The sequence below is a fragment of the Penaeus monodon genome, chromosome 4, assembly GCF_015228065.2.
Source record: "Penaeus monodon isolate SGIC_2016 chromosome 4, NSTDA_Pmon_1, whole genome shotgun sequence".
NCBI classification, from domain to species: domain Eukaryota; kingdom Metazoa; phylum Arthropoda; class Malacostraca; order Decapoda; family Penaeidae; genus Penaeus; species Penaeus monodon.
In genome coordinates, this window is record NC_051389.1 from 60,227,215 (window position 1) to 60,254,400 (window position 27,186).

The window sequence follows — 27,186 nt, forward strand, 5'->3', positions numbered from 1 at the left end:
TTTTTCCTTTTTCCCCTCTTCTCCTCTCTCTTTTTTTCTTTTTTTCTCTTCTCCCCCCCCCCCTCCCCCCTCTCTCTCTCTTTCTTTCTTTCCCCCTTTCTTCTTTTCTTTTCTTCTTTTTTCCTCTTTTTCCCCTCTCCCTCTCTCTCTCCTCTCTCCCCTTCTCTCTCTCTCTCTTCTCTCTCTCTTCTTTCTCTCTCTTTCTCTCCGTCGCTTATCACGTCTCTCTGTTTAAAAAACGTTTCGTAAAAGGTAAGCCCTTTTCTTTTTTCCTTTCACACGTAGTATTTTGTTATTCACCCTTTTGTTCACCATTTTCAGTATTTATTACAAGGTTAAAGGTGCTCCTTCCTGCCTTTTTTAGTTAAGCTTCTTTTATTTGTTTATTACCACCACCGCCCCCTTCATTTGTTTTTTTAATTTTTTTTCTTTTTTTTTTTAATATCTAACATATATCTCAGTAATTATTGTTTTTGTTGTATATTTTTTTTTATTGTTTTTGCATTTCGTTAGGTTTGAAGGGCGGAAACCCCGAAACCCAAAGGGGTGCGTCCCGGCATCGCTCTTGGTATGCGTCGCGTGTGGGGCCTTTGGCTCGGAAATTAGAATGAACGGCGGCGTATTTGGGTTCCGGGCGGGCGTCCTTCTGCAGGTGCCTTGGAGGGACTCTCTCTCTCTCTCTTTCTCATTTCCTCTTCCTCTTTTTCACTTTCTCTCTCTCGTTCTCTCTTTTGGGATGAAGGGAGGGAGGGAGAGGGAAAGGGAAAAGGAAAGGGAGAGGTGGAGAGGGAGAGAGGTAGGCAAACAACTAAATACGCGTAATTCTCTTTCTTTTCAACAATCGACATTATTGGTCCTTCTTGCCTCTCCGCCGAGTGTTCCTGCAGTGCGCGACGAAGCTTCTGGAAGCCAGCGAAGGACTCCGGCGAGCGCGACGCCAGCGAGGGCGAAATAAGGGTCGCGACTGCCTCTTTCGAAAGTGCCAAATAACACCGAACGTCGCTCCTCGTTTTCAATTAAGGGTGGCCCTCGTGGTGTGTGAGGGAGGGGGTGGGGCAGGGGAGTGTGTGTGTGTGTGTGTGTGTGTGTGTGTGTGTGTGTGTGTGTGTGTGTGTGTGTGTGTGTGTGTGTCTGTGTGTTCTGTGTGCGCATATTTTTATTTTTATAACGAAAAAGGTAGACTAGGCAATTGAAACCACTATTTTGTGTGCGTAATGCTGCCAGGGTATGGATATCCAAGGCCTTCACGAAGCTAGCTTGTCCGTTGGGAGGGTCGAGCAGCCTTGCAGATCCATTGAGTTGCAATTGTTATGCCAGAGCTTGCCCACCACGAGAGAATTCCAATGACTCGGGGCATCGCTTTCTCCCTCCGCGCGCCGATGCCCACTTATCAGGGGCATCGGGGAGTCGCGAGGGAGAAACGGAAAGGAGGTATTAGGGAGTGGGCTGTGGAATAGGGGTATGAGGGATTGGGTATGAGGGAATGAAATTTCGGTATTAGGTATTGGCGAATCGGGAATAAGAAATGGAAAATGGGTATTAGGAATAGGGGTATGAGGTGGGAAGGGAGGGAGGGGAGGTGAGGGGCGCTGAAGGGCGGGGAAGGGAGGGGTAGGTAGGGTGACACGGCATGCGGTGGCAGATCGGGGTCGTACCAGGAAGGGGTCGTGTGATCGGGCAGTGGAGTGGAAGAAAAGGCGCGCACGTGACTCTCCCCTTCTTTCTCGCTCTATCTGTATCTGCCCATCTGTTTGTCTACTTATCTCTATATCTCTCCATCTATCTATCTATCTCTCTATCTATGTACATACACATTATATATATATATATATATATATATATATATATATATATATATATATATATATATATATATATATATATATATATATATATATATTATATAATTTTATATATATATATATATATAATATATATATATATATATATATATATATGTATATATATGTATATATATTATATATATATATATGTATTATATGATATTATACTATATATATATATATTATATATATTTAATATTATATATGTATATATATGTATATGTATATATATATAGTTATATATTTTATATATATATATATATATATTTTATATATTTATATTATTTGTGTATATATATATATCTATATATATGATATATATATATATATATATATATATATATATATATATATATATATATAACACACACACCACCCCACACCACACCACACACCACACCACACCACACACCCACACCACACCACACACACCACACACACACGACACACCCAGACACACCACACACACACACACACACACACACGCACACGCGCGCGCGCGCGCGCAGGCAGAGAAACCCGTATCCCCGCTGCCGTCCGCCGGCCTGTGTTACGGATTGTTACGTCGCGTGGGGGCGGTGGGGGGGGGGGCATCGTCGGGGAGATCCCGGGCAAGGTCGTCCTCGCGGGCAGGTGCGTGGAGGCTGCCGAGAATGCCCTCATAAGGTCAGGGAATGAAAGTGAGAGACTGGGCACGGGGTCTGGGGGGTCGCTCCTGTGAATGGTTTCGCCCTGTCGAGAGGATGGCATTCTCATTATTAAAAAGAAAGAGGTGAATCGATCAGAGGTTTAAGTGAGTCTTTGATCTCCTTTGGAAAGTCAAAACGATATTACTTGGAGGTTATTTAGCGCGATGTTTATATATTTCTTTCTTTCTCTCTTTATTCCTCTATTTATTCCTTTATTCATATTTACCTCGGGAGGCTGCCTTGCCATGTGCTTGGCAGCTGGACACGTTGGTCGGACGTAGCCTATGACCTTTTTGGCTTTATGCATGACAGTGTGACTCAGAGGAGAGCATGCACTGCCGGGCTGTCAACTCAAGGATGGGGGGAGGTGGGGGATCTTTTGTGCGTGTGTGTGCGTGCGTGCGTGTGTGTGTGTGTGTGTGTGTGTGTGTGTGTGTGTGTGTGTTTGCGCGCGCGCGAGTGTGCGTGCGTGCGTGCATGCGCGCGCTTGTGTGCTCGTGTTGACATGTTTTGATGTGTAAATTCATGAGGTTGAATATGCAATTGCAGATCGTGCTTCAACACGCCCCTTTCTTGTCCTCTTCCCTCTCCTTCCCTCTTCCGCTCCTCCCCTTCTTCGTTCTTCTTCTCTCTCCTCCCTTCCAATCCTCCGCCTCTTCCCCTCTTCCTTTGTCCCTTCTCCCTCCCTCTTCTCCTGCCTCTTCACTTGCCTCTTGACTACCGTTCCTCAAGCGATTTTTAGGTGGTGTAAAGGAGAAAAAATGACGTGGTAAGTGGAGAAGGATAAGAAATTTTTTTCTCTTCCTCCTCTCCCCCCTTCCCCTTCCCTTCCCCCCCCTCCCCCCCCCTCCCGGCTTCCTGACACCCTCGTCCTGATGACAGATTCACGATCTTGCGGCGCCGAGGCATTTCCCGCAGGAGATGGCGCGATTTAAACTCCTTCGCTCACTCTTTCTCTCTTCCTTCTCTCGGCCTTCCTTTTTTCGCTTTTTAACTTTTCATCCCCTCTCCCTCCAGTCCTTGTCTTTACTTCACCTTTTCTTGCTCACTTCCTTCTTTCCTTCGCATGTTCTCAGTCACTAGTTCCTTCATTTCTCCTTTCATTCTTTCCGTTCGTGCTGCCTTCCCTGTTTCCTCCATCCCTCCTTTCCCGCTTTCCCTTCCCCGTCCTACCATGTTTCCCAGCTTCTCTCCTTCCCTCCTTCCATCATACATTCCCCTTTCCTTTCCCTCGTAACGCCCTCCCTCTTGCCTCCACTTCCTCCCTCGTTATCTTATTCTCTCCAGCCTTCCCTCACTGTTTCCTTCCCTCCTCCCCTCCCTTCCTCGTTACCTTTTTATCTCCCTCCCTCCCTCCCCCGTCCTCCCTTTCCCTCCCCTGTAACCTTTCTTTCCTTCCCCCCGTCTTCCCCTCCCCCCCCTACCTCCCCTCTCTCCCGGCCGCGACCTCGGGCCGCTCTGCCCCCGCGGTTATCTTTGTCCCCTGCAGCGCTTCCGGGTCCTTTACGAGGAGACGGTCGGGCCCTGTTTTTCCCCCACAATTTGTGTGTTGCCCTTTTCCCTTCGCGCTTTTTTCCTTCGGTGTTTTTCCTTTTTCCCTTTTTCCTCTTCCTTTCCCTTCTTTTTTCTTCTCCCCTTTCTTTCCCTTTTTCTCTCTTTTTCCTTGCTTTCCGCTTTTTTTGGGTTTTCCCTTTTGGCCTTTATCTTTGTTTTCTTTTTCCCTTTTCCTTTCCTTTTTTTTTTTCCTTCTCTCTTTTCTCCCTCCCTCCCCCTTTTCCCCCCTTTCCCTTTCTTATTCCTCTTCTTCCCCTTTCCTCCTTCCTTTCCTCCCTCTTCTCCCTCCTTCCCCTTCCCTCCTCCCTCCCTCCCTTTCTTCCATCCTCTCCCCTTCCCTCCCCTTCCTTCCCTCCCCCCCCTCCCCCCCTCTCCCTCCCCCCTTTCTCCCTCCCCCCCTTCCTTCCCTCCCCCTCCCTTTCCCTTCCTCCCCCTTTTTTTTCCCCTTTTTTCCCTTTCCTTCTCCCCTTTCCCCCTTTCCTCCTTCTCTTTTCCTCCCTCCTCCCTCTTTCCTTCCTCTTTCTTCCTTCCCCCCCCTTTCCCTTTCCTTCCTCTTCCCTCCCTCCTCCTTCTCTTCCCTCCTCTTTCCCCCCCTTTTCCCCCCCCCCCCTTCCCTCCCTCCTTCCCTCCTCCTCCCTCCCTCCTTCCCTCCCCCCTCTCCTTCCCTCCTCTTCCTTCCTTCCTCTTCCCCCCTCTTCCCTCTCTTCTCTCTCTCTTCTCTCTCTCTCTCTCCTCTCTCTCTCTCTCTCTCTTCCTCCTCTCTCCCCCTTCCTCTCTCTCCTTTTCTCCTCCCTCTCTCCCCCCTTTCCCTCCTTCCTTTTCCTCTTCTCTCTCCCCTTCTCCTCTCTCTTTTCCCTCTCCTCTCCTCTCTCTCTCCTCTCTCTCTCTCTCTCTTCTCTCTCTCTCTCTCTCCCCTTCTTTTCTCTCTCCTCTCTTCCTCTCCTCCTCTCTTCCCCCTCTCCCTCCTCTCCCCTCCCTCCTCTTCTCCCTCCTCTTTCCTCCCTCCTCCCTCCTCTCTTCCCCCTCCCTCCTTCTCCTCTTCCCCCCCTTTCCTCCTCCTCTTCCCCCTCCTCCTCCTCCCCCTTCCCCTCTCCTCTCTTCCTCCTCTTCCCCTCCTCCTCCTCCTCTTCCCCCTCCTCCTCCTCCTCCCCCCTCCTCCTCCCCTCCCCCTCCTCCTCCTCCCCCTCCCCCTCCCTCCCCCTCCTTCTTCCTCCCCCTCCCCCCTCCTTCCCCCTCCTCCTCCTCCTCCCCCCTCCCCCCCTTCCCCCTCCTCCTCCTCCCCCTCCCCTCCTCCTCCTCCCCCTCCTCCCCTCCTCCCTCCCCTCCCTCCTCCTCCCCCCCCCCCCTCCCCTCCTCCCCCCTCCTCCTCCTCCTTCCCCCCCTCCTCGCCTCCTCCCTTCTCCCTCCTTCTCCCTCCCTCTCCTCTCTCTCCTCTCCCTCCTCTTTCTCCCTCATTCCCCTCTCTCCCTCCTCTCCCCTCTCCCTCTCCCCTCTCTCCTCTCTCCCCCTCCTCTCTCTCCCCCTTCCCCTCTCTCTCTCTCTCTCCTCTCCTCTCCCCTCTCTCTCCCTCTCCTCTCCCTCCTCTCTCTCTCTCTCTCCCCTTTTCTCTCCTCTTTTCCCCTTCTCTCTCCCCCTTCTCTCCTCTCTCTCCTCTCTCTCTCTCTTCTCTCTTTTCCTCTCCCTCTCTATCTCTCTTCTTCCCTCTCCCTCTCTTCCCTCTCTCTCTCCTCTCCCTCTCTCTCCCTCCTCTCTCCTCTCTCTCCACTCCCTCTCTCTCTCTCTCTCTCTCTCTCTCCTCCTCCTCTCTTCCTCTCTCTCTTCTCCCTCTCCTCCCTCTTTTCCTCTCTTCCTCTCTCTCTCTCTCTTCTCTCTCTCTCTCTCTCTCCCCTCCTCTCCTTCTCTCTTTTCCTCTCCCTTTTCTCTCTCCTCTCCTTCTCTTTCTTTCTCCCCCTCCCCCTCTTTTTTTCTCTTTTCCTCTCCTCCTTTTTCTTATTTTCCCCTCCCCCCTTTTTTTTTTTTTTCCACCCCTTCCCGTTTGTTTCCTCCCCTTCCCTTCTTCTTTCCCCCCTTCCTTTTCCTTCCCCCCCCTTCGTTTTTTCTCTTTCCCCCCCTTCCTATTTTCCTTTCCCTCCTCTCCTCTTCTTTTCCCTTCCTCTCCTCTCCTCTTTCCCTTTCCCTACCCTCTCCTCTCCCTTCCTTCCTTCTCTCCCCTTTCCTCCTTCCACCCCTCTCCTTCCCTCCTCTTCCTTCCTGCTCCCCTTGCCGTCCTCCTTTTTCCTTTTTCCTGTTCCCTTCTTTCCCCTTTCCCCCTTTCCCTTTTCCCTTCTTTCTTTCCCCTTTTCCCCTTCCTTTCCCTTTTCTTTTCTTCTCCTTTTCTCCCTGTCTCCCTTTTTTCCTTTCCTTCTCTTTCCCCTCTTCCGTTGCTTCTTTTCCTTCTCCTTCCCCTCTTCTCCCTTCTCCCTTTCCTCCCCTTCCCCTCTTTCCCTTCTCCTTCCCTCCCCTCCTTGGCCCCCTCCCTGGGGGCCCGGCCGCCTGGGCCGCGGGGGTTGGCCGGTTGGCCCGTTGGGGACTCCTTTTGCCTCCCCTACATTTAGTCTTACTTTTTTCTTTGTTTAAAAATTTTTTTTTTATTTATTTTTTTTTTTTTTTCTTTTTTTTTTTTTTTTCCTTTTTTTTTTTTTTTATTTAATTTTTTGGTTTTTAATTATATTATTACCAAATTGAAATTTCTTTAACGCTTTTTCGTTATTTCGTATTATTTCCCTTTTAAATTTCTTACTTTTAGTTATTAGCGGTATTAGTTCATTATTATAATGAATTTTGCCCTTATATTTATGTTTTACGGCCATTGTTTATGTTTGATTTATTTTTGTTGTTGTTGTTGTTGTTGTTGTTGTTATCATCACTATCATTTTTACTCTTATCATTATCATCATCATCATCATCATCATTATTACCGTAGTCGTTATGATTGTTTTTATTATTATTATTATTATTATGATTATTGCTTCTCTCATGGGATGCCTTCTTCTTCATATTGAGAGTTATTGCATTCTTTTAGTGTTTGAGGAGAAGGTCCTTATCCTCGGCCGGATGTCCCCCTCCCCCCCCTGCTCCTGCCGGGACAATGTGCGCCTTCATGTGTCCGACACTTCATTACTCTTCGCTCCCTCATTTCTCGGCTCTCCCCTCATTCCCCTTGCTTCCCCTCCGTCAACGGCCACTTTTCACCCTTGCCCCTCACGCACGCACGCCCGCACGCACGCACTCGCGCGCTACCTCTGCCTCTACCTCTGCTTCTACCTCGGGCTTGCTCCTCTCACGGTCTCTGCTCTCTCTCCTTCTCTCTCTCTCCCTCTCTCTCTCTCTCTTCTCCTCCTTCCTCTCTCCTCTCCTCCCTCCTCCTCCCTCCCTCTCCTCCCTCTCTCCCTCCCTCTCTCTCTCTCTCTCTCTCTCTCTCTCTCTCTCTCTCTCTTCTTTCCTTGTCCCTGTACTTCCCTCCTGTTCTTCCTCCGTTTTCATCACTGGTTTTCTTTCACCGCTTTCTTTGCCTTTTCTTTTCTTTCTTTCCACATTTTCCCTCTTCGTCTTTTTTCATCCATCCCATCTTCTCTCCCTTGTCATTCCTTCTTTCCTCTACATCTTCTTTTTCTTTCTCTTTCTGTCCGTTCCTCCTCCTCCCCCTCTTCCTCCTCCTCCTCCTCCTCCTCCTCCTCCTCCTCCTCCTCCTTCTCCTTCTCCTCCTCCTCCTCCATTTCTCCATCCATCTGTACCTCCTTTTCCTCCATCCTTCCTCCTTTCCTTCCCTTCTCTCTTCTTTGTTCTCGACTCCATATTTTCTTCCCTTTTTCATTCCTTCCCTCAGTCCCCCTCTCCGTCCCTCCCTCCTCAATTCCCTCTCCCTTTCCTTCCTTCCCGTCTCTCGCCCTTTCTCTTTCCCTCTCTCCCTCCCTGCCTTCTTCCCTCTCACCTTCCCTCCCCCCTCCTTCCCTCCTTCCCCCTCCCCCTCCCTCCCTCCCTCCCTCCCTCCCTCCCTCCGTCCCCTCGCTACTTCACCAGTCCTCAGTAGTGAGTGTGGCCCCGGGGTCAGCATCCTCCGCGGGCGTGTGTGTCGTGTGGGCGGAGGAGCCGCCGCCGCCGCCCTTCGCACCTCACGCGGGGGAGGATCGCTGCTTCCGGAGCTGACGCGGCTCTCCCCCTCGCCGAGGGCTGGGGGAGGGCTGGGGCTGTCGGGGTCGGTGGTGTTGTTGTTGTCGTTGTTGATGTTGATGCTGGGAGAGAGTGTGTGTGAATATGGAAAATGAGAGAGAGAGGAGTGAGTGTGACAGTGAAAGATTGTGAGTGTGTGAGAGTTTGTGAAAGTGAGAGAATGTGAGAGTGAGGGAGAGTGTTTGAGAGAGAGGGGAGAGAGAGAGAGAGAGAGTTAGTGAGTAGGCGTACGTCCGTGTATAGGCCGAGTTGAATGATGAAGTCAGGGAAGAATAAAGAAGTGTTTGTGTTTCTGAGAATGGCGATGTTAAGATGGTTTTACGCAGCGACGGAAAAAAGTTCACATTGCTTGAACACGTGCAGGGGTTTCGCTATGTTCAGCCGCGGCGTTGTGTCTGTAGCGCAGATGTTCTCCGTCACTACCGCACAGGGCCTCTCCATCCCGGCCGTTGCAGATGCTCCCAGCTCGGAAAGGCAGTTGCAGTATGTAATATGCAATAGGCTGATATTCTGGCATTATACTGTTGTTTCTTCTTCCTTTTTCTGAGACTGGGATATGACGTGCATGCCGCGACGCCCGGCTCTGGATGTCTGATTATTTATCCAAGATCATGTCCAAGAACCAAGGTCTTCACTGAGCCATTTCTCTGTCAGCGTTGACCTGCCCCCCCCCCTCCAAATGTTCCCTTCCCTTCTCTGCCTCCCCCTTCTCTTTCTATCCTTCCCTTTCTCTTCGTCTTCCCTTTCTTTTTTCCTCCCTCCTCCTCCTCCTCCCTCGTCTTCCCTCCCCCGTGCGTCCCTCTCGCGCCGTCACAGACAAGCGAGGATATTGCATTATGCACAACACGTTATTGTGAAGGCTGTTATGTTGCAAACTGGACGGCAGGCCATTGTGGGGCCTTCGCCACCCGCGCGCCACAGGGAAAGTGAGGGGGGAGGGGGCGCGTTCGGGAGATGAGATAGAAACCGTTGTGTTTGTGAGTTATTTTTGTGGGTGTTGTCATGACACGTCGGCGTCGGCGTTATAGCATAAACGCAGCGCTCCCTTCGTAGTTAAGGCGTTGCGAATTTGCGTTTGATGACGCGGCATGAGGCCTACTAAGCCAGGCCGCCCGTGACGACTGGCGGCTGCGGCCGAGGAGTCGTGCTGCCGTGTAGGAAGGCCAGTGAGCTAGCGTGCGTTTCGATGTTCTAGTCGCGGGAGCCAGGACGCGGATGCTGGTGCTGAGGCGCGTAGCCCGAGGTCGCACCGTCTCGCCTCCGTTAGCAGCGGCGGCAGCAGGGACAGTCAGCAGGGAAGAGGACCTTGACGCCACCCAGCTGGGAGCAGAGAGGGAAGGACGTTCCGCGTGGCGGAGGCGGCGCACACGGGCTTCTGCGAGACGCGAATCGGCGGCGCCGGAGGGACGCGTAAAGGGAAGGTCCAGGAGGTGGGGCGGTCCTGTGAGTCACCCGCGGCCCTCGTGTCCCCTCTGGTCCCCTCTGTGGCTCTCGTTTGGGGCGGAGCCTCTTGCATGGTGGTGCTTGCGCGCACGCACGCCCCCTCTTCCCCCCACCCGCGCCCTCCGCCCTGTGTCCGCGCGCCGACGCCGGCGAGCGACACGCAGGTGACGCGACACGTGCTGGCGCTCTGTGCGAGAGGGTCTGCGGTGCCACGGACGGGGCCTTCAGTGCCTGCGAGGAGGACGCGAGAGGCCGAGGGAGTCGCAAGAAGGACCCGGGGATGGGTGGTCGCTCCTAGGCCTAGGCACGCCCCCTGCCCTGCCCCCGCGCGCGGAGAGTGCCTCGTCCTGCCCACGCCAGGGGGGCCCTATGAAGAGCATGTGCTGCTGCTGGGCCCCCCAGAAGGAACAGGTAAGCTCGGACGGGTATCAGCTGTTGCATCCGGCTGTTACGCGGTTGAAGGCGATGTGTGTGTGTGTGTGTGTGTGTGTGTGTGTGTGTGTGTGTGTGTGTGTGTGTGTGTGTGTGTGTGTGTGTGTGTGTGTTTGTGTTTGTGTTTGTTTGTTTGTTTGTGTGTGTGTGTGTGTGTGTGTGTGTGTGTGTGTGTGTGTGTGAGAGAGAGAGAGAGAGAGAGAGAGAGAGAGAGAGAGAGAGAGAGAGAGAGAGAGAGAGAGAGAGAGAGAGAGAGAGAGAGAGAGAGAGAGTATACGTGACTCACACCCACATCTCGACAAATATGTTTGTGTATAGTGAAAGCTGCAATAGACTGTAAACAACGGGCGGTTGCATTAATTGCCTCTGGCTTTTGAAGTATGTTAATGTCATATGCACGCAGGCCACTAGGATGTATATGCAAGAGAGGAAAGAATTTAGGTTACGGAGCTTTTATGTCACAGGAAACTGTGTTTATTAGAAGCACATTGTTGGCATATGTACAGCACGGAGAGGCGCGATATACCTTGTTGCACATGAACTGTTCAGAGAGTGTGGACGGGATGCGATGTGTTAGCGCGTGATGAAAGGAAACCAACACAATAGAGAAAAATAAGAACGTTGCTTTCTGGGAAGGGAGAAGACACAAATATGAATAATAATCTGGGGAAAATAACCCCCCTCCCCTCCCCGAAAAGAAAGATAATGATAAATAGATAGACGGGGAAATCGAGGGCGGAAAACGAGGATGCTATGAGCGGCGGCGGAGGAAGATGGAAACACAAGTTGGTGGGGGTTAAGGGGAGGGGGTTGGTGGGGGTTGAGGGGAGGGGGTTGAGGGGAGGGGGTTGGTGGGGGTTGAGGGGGGGAAGGGACGAGGCAGCGTGGTCTCTGGCGAAGCAAGACGTGAGCAGGACGTGCGCCATGGCGAGCGTGATGGCCCGGGGGCATGACAGTGCAGAGTGGGTAAGTGGTAGGGGGGAGTAGGGGTCAGGTAGCGATGACCACGCGCCATAAGGTCGGTAATCCCGGCGGATAGAGACGCCACGCACGCCCTTGTGGGTGTCACGGTGACCGGCGGGCTTTTAATGCGGCGCTGTCTTGGCGCGGTCACGTCTTCTCGCGGCGCCGTCAATATCCCGTGACAAGGCCTCGCTGTCACTCTTGATTTTCCTCTCGAATGCCCCGTCGGAGGACAGCGGGCAGGGGGCAGGGGAAGCGCTCGGGGCAGGGGGCAGGGGAAGCGCTCGCTGTCTCTCTCTCGCTCACTTACTTATTTACTTACCCACTTTTTTCTCTCTCAACCTTCTTTGTTTCTCACGTGTGCGCCCTACACACACACACACACACACACACACACACACACACACACACACACACACACACACACACACACACACACACACACATACAAAAAAAAAAAAAAAAAAAGCCTCTCCGTCTCCCACTCTCCGCTCTCCCTTCCCCTCTCCCCACCCCCCTCCCCCTCGGGTAATCCGACTGCATCTCCGAGTTGGAAATGACACGGTCTTGGTCACGGCAGCAGGTCGATTGGCTGATTGGCCGTTTTGCGTCGGGGGGGGGGGGGGGTCGTGAGGAGTCGTCGCCGCCTCCGTACGACCTGTTAGCGGCGACGGTGACAGGTGATTCGACTCGGCGAGGGAGCTTCCAGCCTCCGGGTTGGTCGTTAGGCTGCGGTTTTGTTGTTTGTTTGAGGTGTTGGTGTTTTTTTTTCAATGTGGATTTGTTTGTTGTTTGGTTTGTTTGCATGCTTGTCTGTCTGTTTATTTTGATTATTTGTTTATGTATTTGTTGGTTTTGTTTATTCATTTATTCATTCATTCATTAGTCGTGGTGGACTTTTTAGGGGGGTGTTATTTTCCGCGGATTTCTCAAGCTCTGATGTTTACCAAATGTTGAAAAAGGTGGTTAAAACGCAGTAGTTCTTGTGGTATATCTTAAGCCTCTTCCTCCCCCTCCCCCCCTCCCCCTCCTCCAGCAGCAGCTAGGGAGGGACGCGGAGGTGCCCTAATACGCAGCATCCTGACGCTCGCATAACATCCCCTCTTGACCCCCACCTGCCCAACCTACCCCACGTATTCCGCCTTGCCCATCTGCCCCACCTGGTCGTCCTTCCCCATCTTCCCCACCTGCGCTTGCTCCGCTTCTCCCACCTACTCCGCCTGTCACACTTTCCCCATCTCCCCAGACGTCTCCGCCCTCCCCACCTACGCTTTCCCCATCTTCCCCACTTGCCCCGCCTTCCCCACCTTCCCTACTTTCCCCACCTGCGAAAACCCTCCCCAAAGCAAACCCCTAAATAGCCTTTTTTTTCGTGGTAATGGGTTAGAACGGCTCGTTGGATGGTCTTGAATATATTAAGGAAAAGGGTAAATGGCACACGAGTTTCGTATGTATAATTTACTGTTTTCCTGTTTCATTTTTTCTGTCCTCTACCTTTTCTGTTCTTAAGCTGCGGATTATCGTGTTGAATTAAAATCATTGGAGGTCTCAGAAATATCCGTGAGAGAGTCAGTTAGTTGTTTACTTAGGGGGGAGGGGGGTTATAGTGCTAAGGTAGAGTGCGTGTAGCATACTGGCTTTTCCATTAATTCGAGAAGCCTTATGTTTGGTAGAGAGTTTGGAATGTTATTATAACAACAAAAAAACAACAACACAATTATCCATTGTTTTGGCAAATCGTGTTATTTATCCCAAAGGCCACGAGCACAGGAGATGCTGTTATGCAGGGAGGTGCTGGCGCTCCAAAAGGTGTAATTCCTATTGAATCGATGATATTTAATAGCGCCAACTCTGTTTGGTCCCGAAGCCACCTGGGTTCGTTGATTTAGACAAACATCAGTACTTGATGTGTAATGCTGTCGCGTGATTTATGCACATCACGTTCGCTGTATCAGATTGTGTGTCGCAATCACTCCCAGTTGAATGTAATGTATGAAGCATTAAGTTGGACGCTTTCTCTTTCTCTCTCTCTTTCACCCTTCCCGTATCCCCCCTCCCCCTTTCTCTCTTCTCTCTCTCTCTCTCTCTCTCTCTCTCTCTCTCTCTCTCTCTCTCTCTCTCTCTCTCTCTCTCTCTCTCTCTCTCTCTCTCTCTCTCTCTCTCTCTCTCTCTCTCTCTCTCTCTCATGTTCTTCCCCTTCCCCTTCCCCTTCGCCCCCCCTCTTCCTCACCTTCTCCCTTTTTTTTTCTTTTTTTTCTTCTTTTTTTTTGTTCCCCATACCCCTTCCTTTTCCCATCTTTCCCTCCCTTCGCTATCGACATCAGTTTCCCACTGCCCATTCCAACATAGCCATTGCCCGAACGCCAGATTCGTAACGCGTGTGTTGCCTCTTTCAGCTAAGTGACAGCGGGGGTCCGGGAGACAGCGGCGGCGGCGGCGGGGGAACAATGTGGGCAACGGAGGCGGCGGCAACTCGCTCACCCGCGGCGGATCCACGCGCGGCAGCCTGCGGAAGGTACGTATTAGAAGGGTTGTTGGTGGTAAGCATGGTTGGTATTGGTATGGTTTAATTTTAAGGTGCGGGGAGAAGGGCGGGGGGGTAGGTCTAACGGGAGGGGAAATGTGCTGTGTCTTTACGATACAGGTGATTAAGGCAATATTTTTTGTGTGTATTTATGGAATGGATAGAATTGTAATGTGGTAACGTCATTTTTGGAGAGGGAAAGGTGCTGGGAGTCCTATCTCTCCATTCTCATTTCTAGAGAGGGGGATCCTATCCTTATCCCCCCATTCTCTTGTTATTTTGGAAACGGATCACTCTCTGAGAATGATGATGAGAAACCCCCTTGAACGACCCTTGCTGCCCCAGGTGCTGCCGTCAGTGCCCGACATGGACCAGCAGCTGTCCATGGCGGCCAAGATGATCGACCGCCGGACCTCCACGCCCAAAGGGAACCACTCCTACAGCCCCTACTTCCTCGAGTACACGCTCCTCGCCGAATAGTGAGTATAGGCCGTCCTGTTGCGTGGGCGTGAAGAGGGAGGGCCGTGGGGGAGGAGCTGCGTCTTGTGGGGGGGGGTTGGGGGGGGGTCAGTGGGCCTTTGTCTTCTTTTTCTTCCTTTTATTTGTTTATTTATTTATTTATTGTTCTTTTTTTGTGCCGTTCTGGTTTTCTTGCCCTTGAGCATTTTTCTTTCATTTCCTCTCATTTTCTTTATTGCTGTTTTATCATTTTCCTTTCCTTTTCTTTTCTGTTTTTATTTTCTTTCTTTCTTTATTGGTATTGCTGGATTATTAAGAAGATGAATAGTTGAGAATTTGTATTAAATTAATTGCTGTGAATGTATAGATGTATATTTTAATTTTTTTGTGAAGCCAAATCATTTTGATAAAAAAATATTTGCTATTGATTGACCATAAAAGATATTTTGAAAGTTTTATATATATAGGATCTTTATATTCCATCAAGACTGTTATTTTGAAAGTGATTAGAGCGAAATATTTGTAGTATTTACAGTTCAGATGCATCAACAATGATTTTTAGCGTTAGTTTGAGTAATTTGGAAATTTATCAAGATTGATATTTATATTAATATTTAGCCATGATTAAGCTTAATCAATCGCAGAGAAATAGATTCCTAGGTGTTTGTGTAGAATAGATTTCATTGAGCCGAGATTATTGCTGAGTTTTTCATCCCGTGAGTGAGAGAGACCTTTTTTAATGCATTTTCAGATCGTTTAGACTGAATTTTAGGCAATTATTTCATTGTTATTATTATTTTTTCATTATCATTTATTATTATTATTATTATTATTATTATTATTATTATTATTATTATTATTATTATACTATTACTATTACTATTATTACTACTACTACTATTATTATTATTATTGTTATTGTTATTGTTATTGTTATTGTTAATTTTATTATTATGTGTAGACCTTGTCTTGGCTTATCCCGTGATGTATCTCCACTGATTTGATGAAAGTGACTTCACCATAAAACGTACTGTAGTTCTGTTGACTTAGTTGCACAGTAACATGCACTCTGACCTTATAGTTCCTTTGTTTCTTGCAGTAATCTATTGCAGAAGCAGAGACTATCAGGAGTTTATGTTGTGCCATCTGGCAAATCACCGCTTGGTAAGTCTATATTTGAATAGATTTCGTTGTTGTTGTAGTGAAGATTAGGTTTTGTGCAGATACTGATGAAGATGAGATCGTGTTCTCAATATATATGCCTGTGTTTTGATAATCTGCGTCTCAGTGTGTCTGAGGCTCCTTTAGCCATGACCAGGATGGTTTTGTATGAAAGGGAGTCTACTTGGAGCATGCCATGAGAGAAAATACATGACATTCATTCATTATTTTTGTCTTTGTCTTAGGCTCCTTTACATATCAGCTAACTGTAGTTTTAAAACTCAAATCAAAATTGGAATGGCTGTCCTGTTTCATGCGTGATGACTACCAACATAATGCAGTTTCATTATGTAGTAAAAATTCCTAAGGCAGTTATGAAGACTTTAAAATATAATCTTTTAATCACAAGCCTGAAAGTTACATATTGATATCCTGTCCATATTCTCAAGAATTGATTAACTCTCTTCATTACACAAGAATATTTAATTTCTCTCCTTTTGACATAATAGAATGAATGAATTATTGTCAGAAAATTAGAGGATAGATGTATTCATTTCCTTTTTCCTCTTTGACAGTGTGGTTTGGAGTCATCTTCATCCGCCAGGGAATATACCAGGAGGGAATCTTCCGCTTTAACCTCCACATCCCAGAGAATTATCCTGATGGGGATGTGCCGGTAAGAAAATCACTGAATATGTTGTGAGGAATGTAAGAAAAAGAGTGTGAATGTGAGAGAATAATCTGCACAATGTTGAATGTGTAGTTGATATTTTGATTCTTTTATGAGCAGACATGTGTAATGTGGTGCATTCTTGAAATGTTGATTACTCCTGTTTTCTAGTGAGATATGTTGTCATTTATGGTTTTTTTTATAAATGTTTTTTGGGGTAAATTGTACATTGATTGGTTTGATATTTTGGTGAGGATGTGTAGGTGAATTTAGCATTATATCAAATTTTAATTTTGACATTTTGTTCTACACAGTAGAATATAATGCCAGATCAGTGACTGACATTCATTATTCATTCCATTGTGTTACAGATATAATGAATTATACTAAGTGATCATTGTCACTGTGCAAAGCAGCTTATTGTTTATTAATTTTTTTTCTCTCATGTTACTTACAGACTGTGGTGTTTGAGACTCCGGTGTTCCACCCTCTCATCGACCCTGAAACCTTGGAACTGGACATCAAACGAGGCTTCGCTAATAAGTGGCGCCGGAATGTAAACCACCTATGGCACGTGTTGCTGTATGTGCGCCGCTGTTTCTACAAGATAGAGACGACACATCCTCTTAATCCAGAAGCAGCTGTACTGTAAGTGTTGAAGGACAGGCATCTGTCCGTCTATGTATTTGTTGGTTTGTGTGTTTCTCTGTCGCTCATTCTTTCTGAATCCCTCTCTTCCTTTAAACTCCTTAATTCTCTTAAATTATATTATGATATTGTTTAAGTATTGTTACCAGTATTTTAAGATATCTGCTTGACATGTTTTGAAATTAATCATGAATACTGTTTTAGAGAGAGGAAAAAGGGATACATACTAATTCACAAATGCGGCTTTACAGATACGACAGCGACAATGAAATGTTCGTTCTGCGGGCACGAGCGTGCGTGGATGCTAGCAAGGAGATTGTGTACGACCCACCAGCTACAAATGACCCCCATGCAATAGTCTTTTCCCCTTATCAGCCAGCAGTGCATGACCCCGTTCGTGAGGAAATGAAAAAGGAGAGAGTAAGTGTGTTCGTGTTATTGCAGATTTTGCGAATTTTATGTGACTGTATGGTTAGGTCAATAATGCATTTCTTTTTCATATTCTGTACAGTGCATTACCATGTTTACTTAATCCTTGTCAAGACAGTTATGCAAATATCATTAAGAAATAGTTATAAGTCTTCCAAGGATGATACTAATGTCTGTTTAATTAACCTAAAACTACCAGTTTAATTTATTAATTGTTTTTACACATAGCTGACTCCACAAGTACTAAGTCACCAATGTGCCAATTATGAGTACTACCTGTCTCACCTGTTCGCTATTTTCCTTGATTTTCAAAAATATTTTATTGTATTGATTATTACTATTAGTAACATCAGTAACACTATAATAGTAACATAATGTTTATAATAAAAAAAAAATTGATATTGACATCATTAGTCAAAACAGTTTTTCCCACAAATTCAAGGAAAGGCTAAATCAGGTTGACGTCACAAGGTCCAATTGACTCCTTCGTGGCTAAGCACTTGGAGAGCCACCTATGTGCAGACATTTCATAAAACAATACTACAGTGAACACAACATTTCACTTTGTTAATATTGACTGATATAAATAGATATAATAATTAATTATTGTAAAAGCATTCTCACTGAGTGGCTCTAAAATGATGTTTGCATAGTAAACTTGCATTTTTTAAGGGAATGAATATGATGGCACATACCTGATGCATGGCCACTGTACTGCTTAAGTAGCACTTATGAATTAAGAGTGTGCAGTAGAGTTACTAAAGGATTGTGGAAAATATGTTATGATAGTTTTGATTGAGAAAATGAGGTTTTAAAGTAACAGTCCTATCATCGAATAACCCATTGAAGAAGTTGTTTTTCATAATGACATGAGTAATGACAGTATATTAAGGCATTAAACTGTTCTTGTTGTTGAAATAATGTAATAATCCTGACCAGGCTGCACCATAGCAAAATGAGCATGATGTTTATAGTGTATTTTAGATCTTATAGACCAGGCAGATCTCTCAAATTGTTATTTTTCTGACTTCATTCCCATACCAAGAATCATATTTACCATTTCAAAATCTACCTTACAGATAGCTGGGTCTGTCTGTATATAGTGAAAATAGGAACATTGATTAAGTTCATGCTAAAACTAGTAAGTGATATTGAGTTTCATTGTGTAATAATAGCAGTGCGGAAATTTGGCACTGGAGAAAAACACGATATGGGGGAAAGATGTGTAATTTATCAGAAACTGATGAGATGTAATATAATATATGATTTTATTATTAACAATGAATCTTCACCATTCATACCTAAGAAATAGAGGTTTAGGAACATTTAGAATTTTGTATTGTACTATACTGTAGCATTTAACCCCATAAACAGTCAGTCAAGATGTGCCCCTGACCAGTCACCTCTGTCAGACATTGCTCTTGTTTAACTAATTAGAATGAGTAAAAACCATATTTAGCAGTTAAACTTGATTCTGGAAGTTAGAAAAGTGATTAATATACTCTGTTAGAAATATAGTCAGTTTGTAGTGTATGGCAGTCATGGGGTTAACTGAAAAGTTGGCACATTTTGGTAAATATTCCCATTTTGTTTAAATGAAGTTTCATTAGTTTACAATCCACAGTTGTACATTAATCATTGGACTTAATTCAGTAAGATGGTATACCTGCATGAAATTGCAACAATGTTACTGCTTATTAACCCACTGATACCAGTTGGGCATGTATATATGCCCTTTCCTGAGTGAAATCTAGTTTTGGTATTGTGGGTTTTTCTTCCAATTAGGTTATTAATTTTGTTTTTACATGAGTGACTCCACAGGTGATGAGTCACCAAGGACTTGGGCTGTTTTAGTATTATTAAATTGTTAATGATTTTAGATAATAGTAATGTCAAAATAATTAATAAGATTGGTCTATTTTGTCTAGTAATTGACTCCTTGGTGACTAAGTGCTTGTGAAATCTTCTATGTATAAACAAAACTGACAGAACAAAACTATAGTGGACAGTGCATGTATCTGGTACCAGTGGGTATAGGATGACTGCTTATGTTATTTTTCTTCTTCTTTTTCTCTTCCACACTCTTTCCATATATGTCTTGATATTATTAGTACTGATTACTATTTTTTGTTGGTCATTTCTAATAAGAAAACAAAATCTCAAAAATGGTTTACAAGGCCCTTTTTCATGCTGCCATGCTAACACCACATTGTCTTCTGCTTACAGAATGACTCGGAAGGGTCCTTGAAAGAGGGCAGCAGCAGCAATGGCCTCTCATGGGTCAAACCAGGTACTCTGCAGATCTTCTCGAAAGCGGCATCTTGACAGACACCTTAAGCCTCGTAAGCCGCTTGGTCAGAAAACGTCTCACAGCTGTCTTGAGATTTGGACTCTGCAGTGTGTGTGTATTGGTCTCTTTTTCACTAAAATCATATGTTAGAATCTTACCCTGGGGCTTTGGCTCCTATCGGCTGAAGATATCTTTGGCCCAATATGTGAGTGACATGGTGTGCGTCTCTTTTTGGCGAGGTGTGTTTGCGGTCGGTGTCTCAGAGACCGAGTGACTCAAACGCGTTTTATAACTTGAGGTGGTATTTGTGATGTCTCATGATGTGGGTGCTCTTGCGTGTCACAAACATTTAATACCAGACACAAAGTTCTTAAATGATTTTTATTTTTTGATGCCCCAAAGTTTTTTGGATATTGCAATATTTGATTGTGTTTTGGAATCAGCCCCCAGTGAAGATTAAATACATAGGCTTTAACATTATTTTTTACTGTGATGAAATATGTTACTGGAAGCCAGGTATGACTATCAAAAAAACAGAAGGCAATGTTATACTTAATGTATTTTAGAAGGATTTCAAGCCAATCGTCTGGAACCCATTTCAATACCATGTTTTTTTTTTCCTCTTCCAAAATAATGTGTCATATTTGCTCTTTAAAAAAAAAAAAGTTACTAGTTATTGTTAGCGTATTTGTAAATTGGTTCCTTTTCACGTTGATGGTGACAATTTCAAACATTAAGGGAGAAATTCATTCCTTACTCAGTTTGAGTTAAAAAGGTATTTTGATGCTATTACAAACACTTGTTAGTATTTCTCAATAATTTTAGACTTTTTCTCTGTTACCCCCATATAATTAAGGAGTGTTTTTAACCATTATTTCTTAAAATTGCCATAAGCAAGAAAAAAAAAAAAAAAAAAAAAAAAAAAAAGCATAAGATTTAGCATATGCACTGAAGAGAGAACAAAAGCAACATTCCCTCCATTTTAAGAAGTAAAAAAAAAATTTCCTCAGATACTAATATGTGATAGTCTGTCTCGTAGGAATCGTCTACTTTTGTTCCATCATAAACTCCAGGAACTCTAGTCCCTCCACGTCATCTTCTCGGATCAAACTGTTTCTTAGAGATCAAGCCAAGTAACATCTATTTTTCCTTTCACTTTTTTTATTATTATTATTATTATTATTCATATGGAGTGAAGTCAGTAATGTATCTATGCAGATTTTTTATTGATGTAATCAGGCACTTTTTTTATGAAGTACTGATTGGCAATCTGTTTAATTGTTTTGTACGATATGTAAATAAAATTATTAACAAAATTCTTGTATGCGATTTATTTTCCTTGTGTTTCTGGATTAATCAGTGTTTCTGGATTTATCAGTAAGTTTGACAGTTAAGAAGCCTGTATTAATTACTTCTATTCCCTAGTACATATAATTAACTTGATTAATGCTAATTTTTGGGAATACTCATGGAAAGTGCTAACTTAAAAGTAAATGTGAAATTAACTTGCCTTTCTTTCAATTTTTCTCTTTTTTTTCTATTTTATCAGTTTTTCTTTTCCACTGCATTTTATTATTATTGATTTGTTAATATAGTACAAGAGGAAAACAGTGAATGATGCAATAGAGATAAGGTCAGTGACTGAATCTGACACTCATTAGAAAGGACAGCAGGATGCCGTAAATAAATGATATGGACTATTAATCACCATTATAACTGAACTATATATATCTGATGGTTAGAGTAATCCCTCACCACTTCTAAAAAAGTAGATGATTATAAAGCTATTCTTTTACCATAAAGCTGAAGTTCAAGATAAAGGTGAATACGAAGGGCTAATATACAATTTAGTACTGTTCGTTAAGTATGCTGGTTGAAAATAACAGATAATAAGACCACACCTAACTGACCTAAATCAAGTTTACTATAACATGGGAAATTTTTAACCATAAAACAAAAGTATAAAAAGTATTAACGAGATTGAAAGGGGTCGTATGCTTTGTGAAATTATTAAACTTCTGTATTTCAAACTGAAATGCATGCATGTAATCTTGACTTTTTTTTTTTACATTCTTCACAATGTACTCAGTTCAATTAAGAAAGAAAATGTTTGCAAGTGTGGTTACCATAAAGCATATTGAGATCAGTAACTTTATTTTCATTTTGACTCATCAATGTGAGTTTCATAGTCACACAGATCTGTAATTTGACATTTGATTTACTAACCTACTTATTCTTAGATTAGTAAGAAGACTAGTGCTTATTTAAGTATTTAAGCATTCCTGTATGGGCATCTTGAAGTAATCAAAAACACTTCTTGTGAATTACTGCTCAATCAGTATTCAAATTCATGCAGTACCATAATGACATGAATAATCTACGAGCTGACAGTGGACTAAACTAAACCAGTAATTCGATTTCTACAGTAAGTCTGTAAAACCCTCAGAAATATCAATTGAAATAAAACCCATAGCAAATGCTAAACATATTACCACGAAGTGCTTGCTACCCCTAAGCCAGGGTGTAATAAAGAGTAGGTCAAATTTATAGCCCGCTGGCCAAAGCGGTCCTTGGGATGTGACCCGCGGGTGACAAGAATAACCATTAGCCTGTGATATAATGATTGTCATGGATGAAAGTGAGATACATTTTGTTACAGTGTCACCCTTTACAATCTAATAGGTTAAATCAACTTCACGCACTGGCACGAAAAATAGTATTGATAATGTAATCCTAGAGAACCAGTTATGTGCCTTTGTTGAAGATGGTAGCTGAAATGAGGAAGCAAGTGCAATCAAGCCTCGTTGGAAGGGATTTTAGGAGGTAAGTTGGAATTAGCACAATTTAGAGAAATTCGTCGTTTCACAGGACGTGTAAACGCTCGATCGTTCGTCTTCGTGCTGGCAAGACGTGCTCACTTTCTGCAAGGTTATGGCGTTCATGATCTGCGCCATATTCTCAACCTCGGACGTGACCATCGCCAGATCATCCTTCATCTGCCTCGTATCCTCTCTCCTCTCGTCGGCATCCCACACGAGCAGGTCCAGCCCGAAGCGGAGGGCGTCCATGCTGCTCTCCACGTTGCCGTCCGCGTCGTTCGAGTACTGGGCCGTCTTGCTGAGCGTGCGGAAGTTGGCGAAGGCGTTCCTGCGGCGAGATACGTGGTCGCGGGTGCGGGCGATGCGCAGAACCACGTCCATGGTTTCTTGAGGGAGACCTGTGTCCCGCAACGTCTTCTGCGTCAAGACGTGCGTCCAGCCATACAGCGATGGGCACAGCGATATACTGTGGTGCAGCAGTCGAAGTATTCCCTTGGGCAGGATCCATTTGAGCCATTTGCTGAACATGATGGCCTCGAAGTGCGAGATGAGGTCGGTCTGACGCACGAGGAGGTCGAGGCCCGCCGACTTCTGCAGCCGCTGGATGTCTGAAACCGCGAGGCCGACGAGCAGATTCATGAGGATGATTGTGACAAAAATGAGGAATACGTAGAATATGATGTGCGTCGTCGCCGGGTACAGTATCGTCTCGTCACCATAAAACAAATCATTGTACTCGATCTCGCCCGTCATCATGACCATCGTCTTTATCAACCTGGCGCCGTACTGCCCAAACGACTTCTGGTTCGGGAAGAGCACTCCGAAACTCAGCGAGAAGGCGGTGAGCAAGCAGGCGTACGCACACAGGAACTTGGCGAAATTCTTGGTCACGTGCGTAAACATGTGGATATAGACCCCGAACAAAGGAAATCTGCCGACGAGGGAGAGGAGCTCCGCCCACGTCAGGAGGATGACGAGGGCGGCCAGATGGTGCTCCCAGTCCCTCGTGTCGTGGCGGACGTAAGACGAAATGGTTATGGTCAGCGTGAAGATGATGATGGGCCAGATGAGAGCGTTGTCCCACGAGGAGAAGTAAGTCCGCGGGGTGTCGAGCATTTGGAAAATCTCTTTCAGGACTAAGATCCCGAAGCCGAACCAAATGATGTACAGCAGACTGACCATGAAGGCTTCGTAGTGCAGGCCACACCTCTCTCTCAGGAGATTATCTTCCTCGTCCTCGAAGGGAGGAGGACCTTGAGAATCAGCCAGCTGCGTGGACTGCGTGGTGGCGTTCAGGTGGTAGCACGAAGATGCTGGAAACACCACCATGATATAGCAAGTCAGTAGAGCGACTAACACGGAGTAGAAGACCAGGTTGAAAATAAAGAAGTTTCGGACGCGAAGCCACTTCAGTAAGAGGAAGATTTCACAAACAGGGTGTTTCAGGAGTAACTTCTGACCTTCACGGCTGAAACACGAGAGCATGCGGCTTTCCATGCCAATGGTGTCGCCGGGTACCAACACACGGAAGTTTATCTGGGCCTGGAAAAGTACACAGACAAATGAAATAAAGAGCTTCCATTAATTCGAGAAATTTCTGGTATTCTTGGTAACACGGTGAGTAAAAATCAAAATCATAATACCAAAAAGATACTCCGTAATATTAGTGGGAAAACAATACGGTACTGTAAGTACTAAGAGGCCAATGAGGCATTGTAAATAAATAAAAACTGCTATAGCAGTGTTAGAAGTATCCAAAAGATAGATCCCCGTGATATAAGGTAATAAGGTGACCCCTTTAAGAGCCAAGCAAACTGACCTGAGAATCTCTCTCCTGATGGTCATGGTCGGTGAAGGAGATGGCGGCGTCGAGGTTCTCCTGGATGTGCGCGAGGACCGTCGGGGTCCTGCGGAGGATGAGGTGCAGGGCCGACACGCCGCCCTGCGTGCGCGCCGTCACGTCCGCGCCGTGATTCAGGAACAGCAGGACGCAGTAGGAGGAGTCGTGGACGGCGGCGATGTGCAGGGGCGTGTAGCCGGACAGATCCGCCGCGTTGGTGTCCGCCCCCGCCTCCAGCAGGAGCCGGAGGCACTCGTGCGACCTCGAGCCCTTGAAGATCCCGTAGTGCAGGGGCGTCTTCAGGTCGCGGTCGCGGGCGTTCGGGTCGGCGCTGAAGCTCAGGAGCACCTGCACCGTGTCGTAGCTCTGCGACTTGGCCGCCAAGTGCAGCGCCGTCTGGCCCATCTGATTCTCCTGGTTGGGGTTGGCGCCGGCCTTGAGCAGCTGGTGCGCGATGGTGTAGTAGCCTTCGTTGGAGGCGATGTGGAGGGCGGTCATCTTGCCCGTGCCCTTCGAGGCTCTCACATTGGCCCCGGCGCTCAGGAGGATATCCACCACGTTGGGCAAGTCCTCGTACACAGCCACGTGTAAAGGAGACTCGCTGTACAGCGTGGTGGGGTTCACCGTCGCCCCCGAACTAATCAGCAGCTGCACGCACTCGGGCACGCCGGCGCGGACGGCGTGGTGCAGCGCCGTCTCACCGGTGGTGTCGAGCCCCGCGTCGATGTCTGCGCCCGCGGCCAGCAGGATCTTGATGCCACCGACGCACCCACTCCGGGCGGCCAGCATCAGAGGCGTCAGTTTCTCGTGCAGGTCCCAGTCCCTGTAGGAGCCCGCCTTCGCCCCGGCCTCCACCAGCACTTGGATCACCTCCTCCGAGCCGCTCTCCGCTGCCAGGTGGAGCGGGCCGCAGCCGTCGCTGTCCTGGGCCTCCACGCTCGCGCCCGCGGCCACCAGGGAGCGCACGATGTCCGCCGCGCCCTGCTGACACGCCCACAACAGACACACGTCCAGCTGCACGCGCACCTTGCATTCTCTGGCCATCGCGATGGCCTCGGATACCTTTCCGGCCTCCAGGAGGTTGAGGACTGCGAGAGGCTGGTTCCTGGTGGTCAGAAAGGTCCTAAGAGCATTGATGCGATGCTCTCGCACCGCCTGAGAGTTCCAGCCTTCGGTGACCTCGAGGAGGGTCTTGTCGAAGGTCACGCTGGCCTCGCTGTCGACGTGGCTGGTCTCGGAGGCGGGGCTGATCTCGCGGTCGGCCGTCGTCCGCCACTGGCGCCGCCGACGCGTCTTCATGGCGCTCACGCGGAAGGTGCGCTTCTCCCTGCGCGGGAGTGGGGGGCTTTAGTTTTTAATTTCCAAATGGGTGTATTCAGTATATTAGAATTATCTTTCTATTGCTATTACTGTTGTGATCTTTTTCGCAAGGCCCAGTGATGAACAGCCTACCACGTCAGAAAGTATTACCTATCACAACTTATTCTCAAACAGTTCAAACCAGTCATCAACTGGAGGATCCAGTTCTCACCCTATTTCAGCAACATCCATCCACACAACATGTAGTAATAAGCCACAACAACAACAGCAGTGCCACTTACTTCCTATTAAAGACGTTTTCCGATACCTCGGTTATGTCGTCCAGGAAGTGGCTTGGGAGTCGTCCTTCTTCATCGCCTTCGTCCACGGATGCGAACGACGGGTCCTGCGATCCCATGCTGGCGGCGCCAAAAACAATTAGCGTCATTTTCACCACGAGGATATTTGGACCGATGCTTTTTATGAATTACAGAAACAGGTATAGTGGAAGTTGAATTTACGGCCTCATATTGAAATGTTTTCAGAATCACTCGCAAAATTATAATATAAGTTAAATTTACGAGCATATGTTTAAATGCTTTTCAGAATTCTGCATAAAATTAAGCAGTTCTTGGCCATAAAAGCAGCGTAAAGTCACGAAAAAATGACGAGGATGAGATGAAACTGTGAACGGAATATTTACATTATTTCACCGAATGTGACAGTGAAATAACAAATCATTCGTGGTTTCCTGGCAAATATTTATATCAGCATGCGTGTTTGCTTGCATATATGTCTGTCCGTGTGTGAATGTGTGTGTGCGTGGGAGGGGGAATATATGTCTTCAGGTAGGATGCATGAATGTATATATATGTAAGCAGCAATGTGTATGATAGTGGTGGTGATCTCAGGCGATCTCAGCAGCCCCTGCACCTGGTCTGCCTGCTCTGGAGCCATTTCTTGATGCGGAGGCTGCGGGAGGCGGTGGAGCCCTTGGGGCAGTCGCTGTAGACCCTGGGGCGAATGTTCGGAGGCCGGAAGAGCCGATTCGTCGTCCACGACTGCGACGGGAGGCCGCCCACGCTCCCGTTCATAGCGCAGTGGACGTGGGAAATGCTGCGGGCGGGGCTGCCCGAGTGGGCGTCGTAGTTCCCGTGGGAGGGTCGCGGGGCAGAGCGCGTGACGTAGACGTGGCGGCGCTGCGCCTGGACGGGCTTGGGTGGGACGCCCCAGCACGCGGGCCGGTCTCGGGGCAAGCAGCGGGTGCTGAGGGGGCGCTCGGGGGCCCCCACCTCGCCCGGCAAGGGACCCGACGCCTCGTGCAGGTCGTAGCACGAGTACGACACCTTCCTCGCCGGCTGCGCTGCCAGGCCCAGGCCGCAAACACCTGCCGAAGGGAAACGAGCGGACGCCTTATTCTGGATTTGAACTTTTCTTTCCCTAATTAAAACATTCATCAAACACTTACCCACAATTTCTGAGTAACCCTATATTTCATATTGTCTTTCCCCAAGATGATCTGGCGAAGGTGAAGCAAAGGTCATTAAAACGCCAGATGGTTAATTCCCTTGAGTTCCAAAATGCTCAATTCGAACATAGCAAGACAGACTCTTAGTCGCAGATTGCTTCCGTCTGTAAGGAAGTGTCTTCTTGTCACACGAAACTTTATTCTTAGTGATACTTTTCAGATAGCCTTTACCGTGGGTCTATAAAACACGAAAGATCATTTACATAATCTCCCTACACAGCGAAGTTGGATCGATTTTTTGTAATTCCTCCAACAACCCTTTCCTCTGCCAATACTCTTCCAACAATGTCTCCAAAAAATCAAGTGGGCGACCTTTCCTTCCGCAGCTTTTCCGACCATTCACGCCTTGTCACGGTTGCATCTCAGGCCCAACCTCGAGCACTAT

General features: G+C 46.9%; 2 protein-coding genes across 2 annotated transcripts in view; one reads left to right on the plus strand and one right to left on the minus strand.

Annotated features, from left to right (window-relative positions):
• Positions 1 to 20,254, plus strand: part of LOC119572407 (AKT-interacting protein-like) — a 24,781-nt gene extending 4,527 nt beyond the window's left edge. The window contains 9 exon segments of the mRNA XM_037919518.1: positions 9,492 to 10,150; positions 13,531 to 13,570; positions 13,573 to 13,649; positions 14,004 to 14,137; positions 15,217 to 15,281; positions 15,854 to 15,954; positions 16,406 to 16,596; positions 16,848 to 17,016; positions 19,252 to 20,254. Of these exon segments, the coding sequence (XP_037775446.1) occupies positions 10,109 to 10,150; positions 13,531 to 13,570; positions 13,573 to 13,649; positions 14,004 to 14,137; positions 15,217 to 15,281; positions 15,854 to 15,954; positions 16,406 to 16,596; positions 16,848 to 17,016; positions 19,252 to 19,350 (918 nt within the window). The 5' untranslated portion in view covers positions 9,492 to 10,108 and the 3' untranslated portion in view covers positions 19,351 to 20,254.
• Positions 20,255 to 21,452: 1,198 nt separating this feature from the next.
• On the minus strand, positions 21,453 to 26,672 carry LOC119572406 (transient receptor potential channel pyrexia-like). The gene is made up of 4 exons (XM_037919517.1): positions 26,207 to 26,672; positions 25,576 to 25,692; positions 23,954 to 25,301; positions 21,453 to 23,676 (listed from the first exon to the last, which is right to left on the minus strand). The coding sequence occupies exons 1-4, from the start codon at positions 26,365 to 26,367 to the stop codon at positions 22,150 to 22,152; spliced, it is 3,153 nt and encodes a 1,050-aa protein (XP_037775445.1). The 5' UTR covers positions 26,368 to 26,672; the 3' UTR covers positions 21,453 to 22,149.
• Between the last annotated feature and the right edge of the window lie 514 nt (positions 26,673 to 27,186).

What these genes read in the sequence shown, in the direction of transcription:
- LOC119572406 (XM_037919517.1), bottom strand. Translation starts at nt 26,367, where the DNA reads ATGAACGGGAGCGTGGGCGGCCTCCCGTCGCAGTCGTGGACGACGAAT. An exon ending in CTCCAGAGCAGGCAGACCAG is followed by an intron (nt 25,693 to 26,206) that starts GTGCAGGGGCTG and finishes TGGCGCCGCCAG; the next exon opens with CATGGGATCGCAGGACCCGT. An exon ending in ATCAGGAGAGAGATTCTCAG is followed by an intron (nt 23,677 to 23,953) that starts GTCAGTTTGCTT and finishes GTACTTTTCCAG; the next exon opens with GCCCAGATAAACTTCCGTGT.